At 33.3% G+C, this 15,296-nt stretch overlaps 1 protein-coding gene and 2 pseudogenes across 1 annotated transcript; 2 read left to right on the top strand and 1 right to left on the bottom strand.

The window, feature by feature from the left end:
- Nucleotides 1-2,363: 2,363 nt before the first annotated feature.
- Nucleotides 2,364-6,971, top strand: LOC110701691 (annotated as a pseudogene).
- A 1,633-nt stretch (nucleotides 6,972-8,604) lies between these two features.
- On the top strand, nucleotides 8,605-11,475 carry LOC110701692 (cysteine-rich receptor-like protein kinase 25). Its single transcript, XM_021879321.1, has 2 exons — nucleotides 8,605-9,102; nucleotides 10,639-11,475. The coding sequence occupies exons 1-2, from the start codon at nucleotides 8,725-8,727 to the stop codon at nucleotides 11,179-11,181; spliced, it is 921 nt and encodes a 306-aa protein (XP_021735013.1). The 5' UTR covers nucleotides 8,605-8,724; the 3' UTR covers nucleotides 11,182-11,475.
- A 427-nt stretch (nucleotides 11,476-11,902) lies between these two features.
- Nucleotides 11,903-14,964, bottom strand: LOC110701690 (annotated as a pseudogene).
- Nucleotides 14,965-15,296: the final 332 nt, after the last annotated feature.

Raw genomic sequence — 15,296 nt, 5'->3', positions numbered from 1 at the left:
TTCACTTTGGCCGGCTGAGCGGCTTCAGTAATTTCCTTGGAGAAGGCCGACGGCTGTTCACCAAGTCTAAGCAACCGTAGCTGCCAGTCCATAGGTTGGACATTTTTTGCTGCATGTCCACCAAACGGAGGTGGCTGTAAAAAATACTGTTGTTGCGGTACAAACGGTAAGTTTGGTACCGCCTGGTCGCTATGAAAGCCGGACTGACGGGAGGTGCCGCCTGACTGACTCTCATGATACGACTAAGTATGCCTCATCGAGGTATTTCGCAGACTGTCTTGGAAGTTTGAAGTAGAGGCCGACTCTGACAATCGGCACTCTTCTTCTGCTCTAGCAGTAGCCGAGCGTCTGTGTATGTTTTCCTCGACCCGTCCGCCTGAATATGACGAACAGGTTTCCTATTTCCTAGAGTAGGAAAACGGTATTTTGTGAATCAAGGGCAGGTGGCTCCCACTTCCTAGATTTAGGATGAGGGGTCGCCTCTCGCCCTTGAACTGGTTTCCTCTTCAGTGAAGTGGAGGGTTTCTTAGCCGACTGCTCCTTGTCCAGAGCAGGCGGCTTCTTGTTGATCAACTCTTGAATTTCTCCCTTGAAGTCCCTCATGAAGGTCATGAGTTCGTTCCTTGTGATGGGAGCAGACCCATCAGTCGGCTGCTGCCGAACAGGCGGTGCGCCTGCTGGCTCGCTTTCAATTTGAAGATGTTCCCGTTCCCTCCTTTCGGTATGACGGGTACGTCGGGCCCTTAGGGTCCCGTCTGAAGCTGTGTGAGCTTCAACTTCAAATTCATTCTCAGTATCGTGGTCCGACTGAACTTGAGGGTCGTCTAGGGGACGCCTCTCTTCAGGAGTCGGTACAGACGTGGATGCCATCTCAGAAGTACTCTCCCCACAGACGGCGCCAAATGTTTCGGGGTTTTCTGATGTCCTGCGGGAGAGTTACAATTCCGAGACTGGAACCGGACGCCTGTACCTGCAAAACAAACGGATGCTCCGGATGATTGGAGATCCGCCTCCGACGGTCAAGTTAGTACTTGATTAAGGAGTAATTAATGCGGAAATTAAAGTGATTGGGTCTCTCTAGGTGAGAGTGTTTAATGTGTGTAATCTGCGTTTTTAGCGTGTTCTCTCCCTTAATGAGGATTAAGGGAGGTATTTATAACTCGGGAAACGTGTCAATCTAGGTTTAGGTTAACCTTGGGCTGATTGGGCTTCCCTCGGAAGTTGGGCCTAGGTGGCCGGTTATCCCAGGTGTCATGGGAAGGACACGTGTCGTGTCGTAATTGGTCCATAGTGGACGGATCATTGCTTGACACGTGGCAGGCTCCTATTGGCCCATGTGACGGACACATGGCGGAACCTGATTGGTCCACTTGTCAGATGGTGATTGGTGGGGAAAAATCCCCTAATCACCACTTACCTCTTATTTTATTTAAGTCAATTAAATTGCCTAAAACTATGTGCCGGTCAATATGTGCAAAGTCAAAACATGAACATGAACATAATTAATACATAATTAATACAGGGAGTAATTAATACATAATTAAAGATATCGATGGTAAAGTCAAAACATGAACATCATTCCGGGATGGAGGAAGTATATAATATGTGCAAAAGTTCAAGTGTTACTAGAATTAAAGAATGAAAAAAAGGCTCGGTTCACTTTACCTTAGCTTATTTTTGTTGAACTAAAATAATTTTTCCTGGCTTGAAATTTTTTTGCTTTACTAATTTTTACCGAATTGAAAAATATTTTTTGCTAAACTGATGAACTTATTTTTATTGAATTATAAAAATAATTTTACCAAACTAAAATTATTATATTAATATTATTTTTTGTAAGGTAAAATAGTGAATAGAGCCTAAGTCTTATTATTATTGCTGATATAATATTCTTTATTAATTTGATTGATTGTAGAAGACTAGAAGTGTTTCTTATTATTACGGCCTCACGGGGGTTGAACATCTTGACTAAGCTACTTACTCTCATGTACAACAACAATATCTTCATAAAACATTTCTTCATTATTCAGCTTAGTTGTTAAATATGAAATAGATAGCCATAATTTGATTGTTTTTCATTTTCTTTTTCAATCAACTTTTTTTTTTCTCCAAATTTATGTAACATAAACAAAATAACCAACATCCAACCAAAGAAACCATGCATTTCTCAATTTTGTCAATAATAGTACTACTACTACTACACCATTCCGGCATGCTCAACCACACCAATAACAATGTTTAACGCCCCGAACATCACCAAGCCCGGTTGCCCTCGTAAATGTGGCAATTTAACCGTCCCCTACCCATTTGGGGTCGGCTTGGGAGCCGGCTGCTCGAAAGGTATTTGGTACGACATCTTTTGCATGACTTCTTCTGATCCTCCGAAGGCTTTTTCTACCGGAAGTAATGATGTTGAACAAAATGCAATGGAAATCCTCGACATATCTGAAACTCAAATTCGTCTTAAGAACCAAATTAGTTACGTATGTTTCAATTCAACGGCTCAAACTTCTCCTATGAGTTCCGACTACACTAGATTCTTTCTCAAGACAGTGCGTGCTCCCTACAGCGTATCCGGTATGTATACAATACACCCGTTCTTTCAATATTTATTAGGATCATAGCTCAAAAAAAAAAAAAAAGGTCCAAAAAAAGAAAATTTGTCAAAAACTACTTTATAAAACTTTTTTTTTTTTTTTTTGTTAGAAACCACTTAGAATTTTTTTCCCCTATCAAGAACACTGACGGAGCCAGCGGTTAAATATAATATTTTGCACATTATGAAGTGGATTAAAGGAGTTGGGTCAACGGTTAGAGGTAAATGCAAGAGTTATTGGTCCGAGGGAGAGGGGTTCAATTCTTCCGGCAAACATTGTAATGATGTTCATTTGTCCCCCGCTTTAAAATTTCTAGCTCCGCCACTGCTCAAGAAAGACCCACCATAACATCAGCCCTAACCACACTCTTGTACGAATTTGCTAAGCTTAATTTTTTTTTTCAAAGATTTTTATGCTTTTTTTTTTAAATGAATTAAGTTTACTATTACAAAAAAAAAAGAAGTCTAAAACAATATATATATATATATATATATATATATATATATATATATATATATATATATATATATATATATATATATATATATAGGGGAAGGCTCTCGTGAGAATTTTTCTTATATGAGAATTTTTCTTATGTGAGAACACTCTTTATGTTCTAAATTTTTACTCGTATGTTCTAAATTTTAAATCTGATGTTCTAAACTTTTTTTTAGGTGTTCTAAATTAAATCAAATGTTCTAATTTATTAATCACATGTTCTAAACCATAAATTAGTTAAGCTTGATGTCATAAATTTTAAATAACTTGTTCCAAACTTTTAACTTTTATGTTCTAAATTTTAAAACGTGTGTTCTAAGATTTTTAATTATATGTTCCAGATTTTCTAAGATTTTTTAATTATATGTTCCAGAATTTAAAGCGTATGTTCTATTTTTTTTACTCGTATGTTCTAAATTCTTTACTCACACTTTCTATATTCAATATTAGTTTGTTCTAAATTTTTATTCACATGTTCATAATCTTAAATCAAGTGTTCTAAATGTTACTCATATGTTTAAAATTTCATAAAGCCAATTTTATAAATTTTTAATCACTTGTTCTAATTCTTAAATCAGATGTTCTAACATATTACTCACACAAATGTTCTAAATTATTACTTATATGTTCAAAATTTTAATTTGAGTCACATGTTCTAAATTTTAACTCGTATGTTCTAAATTTTTACCCACATATTCTAAATTTTAAATCAGTTCTCATATAAGTATGAATTCTCACATATGGACCTATTCTCACCGGATCCCTCCCATATATATATATATATATATATATATATGTATATATATATATATAAATATATATATATATATATATATATATATATATATATATCATTTTAGCAATTTAAACACATACAAATTTTACAATAGTTAAGAACCAGTTAAAACTGGCTACATAATTAGCCCAAACTACTTAATTAACTTTCAGTTAGTATTATAATTACCTACATAATTAAACATATGTTTTATTCATGTACTGGCACCAGGTACCGCAAACAAACTCTTCGCCGTGGGGTGCCGCGACTATCCCCGATTCACCGGAAGCATTGACACTGGCTTGGTCACATTGACAGATGACGGAACTGCCTCATGTAGAACCAACTGCAGCTCAGGGGGCAACAATGTCGTCGCAAGCGAATGCAATGGCATAGGGTGCTGCCAAGCCAATATTCCCAAGGGAATGAGGTCTTATACTGTGACTCATGATACTTTCGACAGTAACCACTCAACCATTACAATCTTACAACCCTTGTGGGTACTCATTCGTCGCAGACCAAGAGAGTTTCAAGTTTCGAGGGATGAAAGATCTTAATGACCCTAACTTTATAAATAGGACAGCGTATGATGCTCCTTTGGTGCTCGATTGGGTGGCTTCTAATAAAACGTGCGCTAATGCTAAGCGCGATCTTGATTCTTATGAGTGTAAGGAGAATACTATGTGTGTAGATGCTACTGATAGCGGTATTGGAGGGTATCGTTGCAGTTGTCTTCCTGGTTATCAAGGTCATCCTTACCTTAGTCCGGGATGCACAGGTAAGATAACTAAATTTATGAACATTGTTATACTCCGTATTTCTGTGTAACTTACTTATGTGATTAAGATTTTGATTTATTGATCGATAATGGTTACTACAAACGATAGTTTGGGCCTATTTTTACTTTTTATTTTTCGTTTTTGTTTAACTAATAGGGTATAAAATCGTTTTGACTTTTTTAAATGGTGAAATGTATTCTCCTCAAAATCAATAAAACTTTTCCTCATTTACCTGTATTGGACATTCATATAGTTAACACATTGTTAGTAAATGTGTCTGAATGTGTTATTTTTCGTTATTTTGTTAACATACATTGCATTTCTTGTAATGGTATTTGGATATATATCAGACCTTATGCGTTGACATTTGGGTAAATCATGCACTAAGTAGACTAAATCTTTTGTCAATTCCATGTACAATCACATACATCATCAAATGATGGCCTGGATAAGAGAATAGTGATACACTACCTTCGTTAACATTTAGTTGTAACTTTGGAATATTTTATATCTTCGAATAATACCTCAAAATTGCAACTAATGTTAACAGAGGTAGTAGATAAAGACTGTAGATGTTTATTAATTTTTTTTTTTTTTTTTTTTTTTTTTTTTTTATACAATTTGTTGAGTTTGCTCTTTCTTATTTGTTGGCAGATATAAATGAATGTGAAGATCTCGATAGTAGTCCCATGCACAATGAAATGTAAGAACACTCTAGGAAACTAACACTTGTTCTTGCCCGTCTGGATATATCGGCGATGGTAGAAAAAAATGGGACTAGTTGCAACCCACAGTTTCCTGCTTTGAAAGTTGGCTTAGGTAATGTCTATTTATGAACACTTTGTTTGCAATATCATATATACTTACACTGTTTCTCTTCACTTGAAACAAGGAGATTTTGCTGATTTTATTAAACTCTAATCTAGTCCAATATGAATTTTTATTATTGGTTTGATCTGATCTGATTTAATAAATTGATTTAACTTTGACCGCATTTTAATACTAATCTATGAAAAAAACATCATAATATGGATCTTGTTAAATTTGTCTCATAAAGAAATTTTTCAAATATGTAATTTTCATAATAATTTTTTAATACGCAATTAATCATAAGCTATAAGTAAAATGATAACTAAAAGTTTTTAATATGATTGAATTTATTAAGGCATAAGTATATGAAACAAGTTAAAATGAATAAGTTCTTAACATATGATGACCCGATAATTTTTAAACATTAATTTGTATTTTGTACGTATTCATGATGGTACAGGTGTTGGATTAGGCTCCTTATCTTTACTCCTCACTTTGAGTTGGGCATTCTTGGCTAGTAGAAAAAGAAACCTTACGAAAATGAAGGAGACGTTCTTTCAAAGAAATGGAGGGTCGCTATTGAAGCAACTAATTTCTCCTAATAAACAAGACGACGTGGAGCAAGTGAAGGTTTTTACCATAGACGAGCTTAAGGTAGCCACCAAGAACTTCAAGGAAGAGCGGATTGTTGGTAGAGGTGGTTATGGACCGTTTACAAGGGATTTTTACCAAATAATCAAGTTGTTGCCGTTAAGAGATCAAAGTTTGTGGATGAAGATCAGATTGAACAATTTATTAATGAGTTGATCCTCTTGGCTCGAATTAGACATCCTAATGTGGTACGGCTTATAGGATGTTGTTTGGAGGTTGAAGTCCCGTTGTTGGTGTACGAGTTTATCTCCAATGGCACACTATATGATCATATTCATAACAGAAACGGAACGACTTGGTATTCTTGGAGTAATTGTTTGCGCGTTGCCATGGAACTCGGCTAGTGCTCTAACACAATATACATACAATTCCAATATTTCATCGAGACATTAAGTCCGCAAAAACATATTACTAGATGATAGTTACACGGCAAAGGTATCCGATTTTGGAGCTTCGAGGTTGATTCCGTTACATGAGACTCATTTGTCCACCGTGGTACAAGGTACACTAGGATATCTCGATCCAGAGTACTTTTTTTTCGAGTCAATTAACAGAGAAAAAGTGATGTTTATAGCTTTGGTGTGGTTCTTTGTGAACTCTTAACAAGGACAAAGCCACTTTTAACGCAGAGACAAAGTGAATCACAAAACCAAAATTTGGCAAACATACTTTGTCAAGTCTATGCAATTAGACAATTTGTTCAATATTTTGGACCCTCAATAGTTATTGAAGCAACTAAAGAGCAATTAATCACGATTGCAAAGCTTGTACAACGATGCTTAAGTGTTCAAAGGAGATGATAGGCCGACAATGAAAGAAGTAACAAAGGAATTGGGAGATTTATGGAGGCAAACAATTTAAATTACATGGCACCGGGCAAGAATCTTGATTATGATCATATGGGCTTCAATTGTACTACGAGTGTTTAATATAGTTCTATGAATTTTGTTATTGAATTTGTTGTTAGTTTTAAGCAGAAAAACAACCGATCAAATAGTGAAAATAATGATCAAATTGTAAAATAATACTACCCTCCAGTTTTTTTAGTTGCAACTTGGTATTATTTGAGAGAGATAAAATATTCCAAAGTTGCAACTAAAAAAAATCGGAGGTAGTACAATTGTAATGAATTGAAAAAACAATGAAGAAAAGAACGTCCAAATTTTATATTGAATCTTGTTAAATAAGAGAAGGTAAACATGACTTGAGCCCTTCATATGAGAGCATGTCGGAGACCTAATTGGTAAGAATAGGCTAGTTGAATTTTGTGGAAATGTGTATCGCAAATTCTAATCAACAATCTCCAAATCTATTATCAACAAGATCCCAAATAATTCTTGTATGTCGTTCTTGTTTAGTGTTGTAAGAGTTTTTTAGTTTTATCTATCCCACATAAACCTTAGAATATTACATAGTATTATTAACTTAAAGGAAAAGTTGTCAGAAAGGTACGTATATTAACATTTTTGTGAAGAAGTAAAGCCTTAATTATATGTTTAAAGTGGTGAAAAATATCCTTATAAGGACCTCAATGTCAGAATATGACAATTCACTTCACATTTCAGGCGTTTACCATCATGTGGTTAGCACTGATGTTTAAAAAACGCCCTTTTTATTTTTTTTTTTTTTTAAACAATAACATGGTAACACGTAGCAGTATTGTAGAACCCTCTTAATGGGCTTTTGTATGAAAACTATTAAGTGGTGGTAAAATCAATTTTTTTGTACTATTTTGTGGTGTTAAGGTAAAAGTTATTTGTTTTTAATTTTTTTTTTGTAATATTAAAAAACATTATTAAAAAACATTTGAATGCTTTTTTAGGGTGTTAAAAATTAGCATACTCCGTGTAACAAGAATGCCCAAGTGACTAGATTCTTCAAGGCAAATACTTAGCATGACTAAATAAATTGATAAGATCAAATGATAAATTAGTTAACGTCACTGTTATAGTTGGCGTCACTGTTAGGTCTATGATGATGTTGTATTGATATGCATATGCTCTTGTAGTGGTAGGCAAGTTTTTAGCAGGACGGCATATATAATAGCTGCACATTTGACCTCGACGTAGCTTGCTGGCCATGTTCCGTTGAACCTTAAAACCTAGATTTAAAAAAAAAAAAAAAAAAAAAAAAAAAAAAAAAAACTATAAATTCATGATAATAATTGAAGTCCCTTCTTTTTCCTTTTTAATATACTTCATTCGGACTTGAAAATCCAAATAAAATATAATAATAGTTTTAAAACAACTATTAAACATTTTAATTATAATACAGGTATATAATTATATGTATGTTCAATTATAAGGTTAGATGTTTGTTTATGTTTATGTAACTATAAAATGATAATATACTTTAAAGTTGGTAAAAACAAGGACCTACTTTAATTTCTGACACTAATTTATTTGTATGAACAATAAATGAGAAATAAACAAATAAAGAACGGAGGGAGTATATTAGCTAGCTAGTACGTGTAATTGACTAGGTGAGTGCTTGATTAAAATTACATGGATGACCTTATAATTGTAATTATAATTATAATTATAAAACTTAAACATTCTTCCAAAGTCGTATAAGAACATGGTTGTAACTTCTATTATAGCTTAATAGCTTCTCAATGGCCTGGAAAATAATTTGTTCTCTTCATCTTCTTTTCTACACATCTCTTTCTCTAATAAGTTTGACAACTAGTCAAAATAATGCTACCTTTCTAGGCTGGAAATGTATAGACTCAAATGGCATTGGCAACTATACTAAAAATAGCCTTTTCCATTCGAACCTCTTAAATGCCTTATCTAATCTTACCTCCCTCTCCTCTTCCAATATCTTCTCCAACTACTCTGAAGGAGTACGCGAGGATGCTGCAAACGAAGTCTTCGCCTTATACGACTGTCGAAACGATCTTCCACTTCGAACATGCCATGATTGCGTTGAGGAAGCCACAAAGAATCTCTTGGAGATTTGCACCTCCAAAGAGGCCATAGCCCACTATGAGGTATTGGTGTTCATAACAATTTAAAGAATATACTCCGTACTTTATAAAAGTTCCCTATTCGTTTTTTTTACCTACCTGCTCCATATTTATTTGATTTGTTTCTTCTTTTTCTTCTTCTTCTTATTAGAATTATGCATATAAGCATTATTATTTTTTTTTACATATAAGCATTAAATTTACAGTTGAAAATCGTAAAAAGTTAAGAAATCATAAAAATATTAACATTAATTACACTGATTTACGCGTGTTTTTATCATGAATTCCTAACTTTATATAATTTCCAAGAATGTATTTAATGCATATATATAGCCGCAATTTCTACCCTACTCCTGGAGTACTGTGAGCATGATACTCCAGGGGTCAAACGATGTCGTTCTATTATCTATCCCTACCTTCTTCTTTGTTTTCCCCTTTTTCTTCTTGCTATACTTTGTGTCCTGTATTTTTTTTTTTCAAATTTCAGTGAATTTCTTCATCCCTGTTTTCCTCTTTTTCTTCCTGCTATTCTTTTTTTCCTCTATTTTCTTTCAATTTATGTGAATTCAATCAATTTTTTTCTTTCAATTGCAATTTTTGAAAAATAAAAATAGCACTAATTTAAAATAGAATAACAGAAGATATGGTTTATTTGAATATCACATGTTTAGAACAAAATAACAATAGACTTTAAATAGAATAACATCAATTTGTGTACAAAGTAACACAAAGTTTAACCTAAAATAACACATAACTTGATAACTGAATAACTTAACTTCTATTAAAAATAACATAAGATAACTCAAAGGTTAAGTAGAATAATAAAGGATACATTAAAATAACAAAACAGCACAAATTTAGGATTTCATTAAGATAACACATAATAAAAATAAAATAACATTAGGCTTAAAACAAAATATCATCATTTATGAAACAAATTAAAAAAAAAATGATGTTTTAGAAAAACGTTAAATAATTCTGCCAAAACAAATCTACTTTCAAAAACTAAAACAACACATGACGATCAACCCAAAATAACATTAGATTTTAAGTAGAATAACATTAGATATTAAGGAAAATAACATCATTTTAAAGAATAATATTAACAAATTAAAACACATTTTAGAAATATAGATCCGACTTCACAATCAAAATAACATAATATGCGATGCTGAATAACATAAGCCTAGAAACAAAATTGATCAAAATAATAAGAACTTATCTATAATTTTTGTGTCCAAAAAAACACATTTTCGAATAGTATGTGTCCAAAAAAAAAAAAAAAAAACAAAAATTTATCTGAATAGTAACTTGTAGTTTGTAAAAATACCCCATTCGTCCTATTTAATTTTTTTAGGTCAAGCTTATAAACATTTTACATACTTCGTATGACTTCTGTTAAAAATACTTCAAATATAGTTTCATCTCAATATACAGATATAGATAGATGTGCATTAGTCATAAAAAACAAACAGAAATATTATGGTGGGACCAAATGAATAATTAATTTTTTTCCTAGCTAATGAACGAACTTACAACTACAATGATTCTCTATGGCAGCAATGCATGTTACGCTATGCAAACCGTCCAATCTACAACATCATGGAGTTGAAGCCCCAACTTTATTTCTGTGAGATCAGTATACCTGATGGAGGCGAGTTAAATCGAACCGTTGAACCGATCTTAAAAGGACTAATAGATCAAGCTACAATGGAGAACTCATCGCGCTACTTTGGACTAGGAGACGAGAGTTATTTTGAGTATCAGAGAGTATATAGTATGGTTCAATGTACTCCTGATATAAGTAGGGAGCAATGCAAAGAGTGTTTGATGAATTCCTTGAATTACACCCTTCAATGTTCAAATGGTAGTATGATGTCAAGTTATCACGGCGTGCCAAGTTGCTTTATGAGATACGATTTTGTATCTTTCTACAATATATCGTCACCAAGCCCTTCACCAGTTCCTCTCATGGCTATCAATCAGTCAACACATTCAAGGACTACTAGTAATAATGGAGGTCAACGTTTGTATTCTACTAGAAACTTACTTTTTATTTTCTGCTTTTCTTTTTCTTTGGTAATCATGCATGTGATGTTATAACATTGTTTCTTAGAAGGGGAGTATTCTTAGAGAAAATATGTACGATTACTTGTATATTTATGGTCAAATTAGGTCATTGTCACAAATATAGTTTTAAAAAGGTTGATCTTAATTTGCAAACTTGAACGAACTTATGGTCTTTTCCATTTAATGATCTTACCTTTGAATATCCTGCTAACATACCGATTTGGACTGTATCCGCACACTATTAGTAGTACTATTTGCTTATTTGTAGGATTGGTTAGTTCATTCAACTACCTTGACGGCTGGTGGTTGAAAATCAAATTACAATTTTTTTTTTTTTTTTTTTTTTAAAAAAAAAGTTTATATTTACTACACAGAAAAACTATACCAATAAATAAATATGAGCTTTATGTTTGTTCTTTACTTTCCTTATTATTATCAAATCAGGAACTCGATGAAGAAAATTTTGGATGAGTAAAAAACTACTAAAAATTTAACTCGACGTACTACCTCCGTTACATATTATTTACAACGATTAGACATTTTTCCTCTCTACTTTATATCAAATCGTTGCAAATAATATGTAACAGAGGTACTATATAAGTTATAAACTTTGGAGATGTGACAGTCGACACATACCATGATACCAGTAATATATAACACAATAAAAAAAGTTAAAAACTTCTTCAAATGGATCTCGTAATATAAATGGTACAATGTGCTATAATTCAGAAGCTTTTTGCTGATCATTGTACGTCTATAAGCTATCTATAAATATGGTGCCCTCCTGATTCTCGCTCGGGATTATGTAAGTTGTTTGCTTCCATAATTCTCCTAGATCCATGGCCACTTCTTTCATCGTCGGCCTTTCTTCACCCTTGATACTTAAGCATCGTATTACAAGCTTTGAAATTGAGATTAGTTGCTCTTTAGTCGCTTCCATAATTAATTGAGAATCTAAAATGTTAAATAAATTGTCCTCGTGCATTGACTTTATAAAGTATGTTGCCAAATTTTGAATTTGTTCTTCATTTTCCCTCTCCGGTGATAGTGGCCTTATCCTTGTTAAGAGTTCAGCAAGAACTACACCAAAGCTATAAACATCACTCTTTTCCGGTAACTGACTTGAAAAAAAGTACTCCGGATCAAGATATCCTAGTGTACCTTGGACAACAGTTGATAGATGGGTTTCATGTAATGGAATCAATCTTGAAGCTCCGAAATCAGATATCTTTGCTGTATAGCTATCATCGAGTAAAATGTTTGAGGACTTTATGTCTCGATGAATAATTGGTATTGAATGTATATATGCCAATGCATTAGCTGAATCCATAGCAATCCGCAAACAATTGCTCCAAGAATACCATGAAGTTCCGTCTTTATTATGAATGCGATCAAATAATGTACCATTGGAGATAAACTCGTCAACCAATAATGGAACTTCAACCTCGAGACAACAACCTAGAAGTCGTACCACATTAGGGTGTCTTGTTTGTCCAAGAATGTTCAATTCATTAATAAATTGTTCAATCTGATTCTCATCCACAAACTTTGATTTCTTGACCGCAATAATTTGACGGTCCAATAAAATGCCCTTGTAAACGGTACCATAACCACCTCGACCAATTATTTGTTCATCTTTAAAGTTCTTGGTGGCTACCTTCAACTCATTGATCGTAAATACTTTTAGTTGATGTTGCGATTTGGGGTTGATTAATTGCTTCTATAGCGCCCCTCCATTTCTTTGAAAGAACGTCTCCTTTACTTTCATAATCCTTCTTCTTCTTGCCAAAAAAAGCGAACTTCCAACAATGAGTAAAAATAGAGATCCAAAACCAACTCCTGCAACATGCAATGCAACATAATGTAATGTACATATATATAGAAGATTATTCTAAGTATTTCCTCAACTTCATTTTATTTACTTCAAAATTATAACTTAATTCCATTCGTAATATGATTGTACAAAAATATGATTGAACAAAATTTACCTAAGGCAACCTTGATAGTAGGAAACTGTCGCTTGCAGCTGGTTCCGTCAACTCTGCCATCACCGACGTATCCAGTTGGGCAAGAACATGTATAGTTCCCTGGAGTATTAGTGCATTTCATGGAGCAAGGGCTACTATCTAGATCAGTGCATTTATTTATATCTGCCAAAATAACAAATCCTCATTACTGTGAACAATTTGTTGCATTTATGTTTATTTTAATTACTATTTTGAATCATGTGCGATAACTGAATAAATTTATTGTTTAATTAAAATTTCTTTTAATTACTATTTCTTCAAAATTATCACTTAAAAAAACACGGAGGGAGTATATATATATAAAGGCTGCAAATAAGATCCTTTTATCACACTTAGGTTGTAAATAGGATCCTTTATCCGGATTTAGGTCATTGACTTTTTTCCGGTCTAATCAACTTTTAAAAATCTTTAAAAAAAGAAAAAAAAAAAATCTTTTTTCCTTTTTTCGGTTATTCACTTTACCTATTAATTTATGTAATTAATTATATTTTAGGAAAATACAAAAATTTATGTTATGTAATTTAAATTAAGGGTCTGTTCTCTTACGTTGAAATTCAGTCCAGCTCAGTTCAGTTCAGTTCAGCTCAGTTCAGTTCAGTTCAGTTCAGTTTAGTTTAGTTCAGTTCAGTTCATTTCAGTTCAGCTCAGCTCCTAATTTTCTTCTCTTATAAAATATTCATTTCAGTTCAGTCAGTTCATCTCAGTTCAGTTCAATTCAGCTCAATTATGTTCAGTTCAGTTCAGTTCAGCCGAGTTCAGTCAATGAGAACAGGCCTAAGACCCTGTTCTCTCACCTTAAAAAAATAATATTAAGTAAAAATAATTTAAGTTCAGTAAAAATAAGTTCAGTTCAGTAAAATTAATTTCAGCTCAGTAAAAATAATTTCAGTTCAGTAAAAATAAGTTCAGTTCAATAAAATTCAGTTTCTTATAGAAGAATTATATAGAAATCAGTAAAATAATTTCAGTTCAGTAAAAATAATTTCAGTTCAGTAAAATTAAGTTCAGTTCAGTGAAAATAAGTTCAGTTCAGTAAAAATAATTTCAGTTCAGCAAAATTAAGGTAAATCAAACAAGGCCTAAGATTATATCATCAGTTATCATCAAATACCCTATAACATGAATAGTGTCAAATAATGATGCATGCACTCTATCAATAGATCGAGTATTAAACTATATTTGCATGATAATCTATTAAGTTTCCAAATGAGATCAGAGTAGAAAGGAAAGTAGTAAGAATATTTTACCTGAACAACCCGGACTAAGATACGGATGGCCCTTGTAGCCAGGAGCACAAGTGCAACGATACCCTCCAATGCCACTCTCATCGGCATTAACACAAGTAGTATTTTCCTTGCAAGCATAAGTTTCGGGATCAAGTTTCGCATTGGCACAAGTGTCATTAGAAATCACCCAAACTAGTACTAAAGGAGCATCATACACAGTCCTGTTTATAAAGTTGGGATCATTCAGATCTGAAACCCCGCGAAACTTAAAACTTTCTTGGTCTGCCAAGAATGAATAGCCACAAGGATTATAAGAAGACATCGTCGTATGGTTACTTTCGTATTCATGAGAGATTTGGTACTGAATCATTCCCTTGGATATGGAGGTTTGGCAACACCCTACGTTATTGCATTGTCCTGCAACAACGTTTTTGGCTCCGGATTTGCAACTGCTTCGGCATTTAGCTTCATCATCAGTGGTAAAGGAATAGGGTGGGTTTTCAAAGCTTCCAGAGTATCTCGCTAAATCATTGCACCCCACAACAATAGCTTGTTTGCAGCGCCTATATCACAATGCGGAATGCTAGCTTATTCTAAGTTGAATACTACTCCGTAGAAATTGATTAAAGTATATTTCGTGAGAAATTATCAAACAAAACTCAGATTTTGTGTGAAACTACCTAATTAAAATAATATTGTAAGACACTACCTAATAAAAGGTAAAATGTTGTAAAATACTATCACAATTGACCTAATTTTCCGATGTCGACTCACCTTAAAACACCATTGGATCGGAACTATCACCTCGTAGCCCGAAAGTACCCCCACTAACCCAGAATATCCCTAAACCACCTTGAAAACCAACTCTCGATGTAGTTTCAAGGTTATTTAGAGG

Source organism: Chenopodium quinoa, unplaced genomic scaffold (genome assembly GCF_001683475.1).
Source record: "Chenopodium quinoa cultivar QQ74 unplaced genomic scaffold, ASM168347v1, whole genome shotgun sequence".
NCBI classification, from domain to species: Eukaryota; Viridiplantae; Streptophyta; class Magnoliopsida; order Caryophyllales; family Amaranthaceae; genus Chenopodium; species Chenopodium quinoa.
Note: the sequence above shows the minus strand (reverse complement) of the source record. Positions and strands in the feature narration are given on the sequence as shown.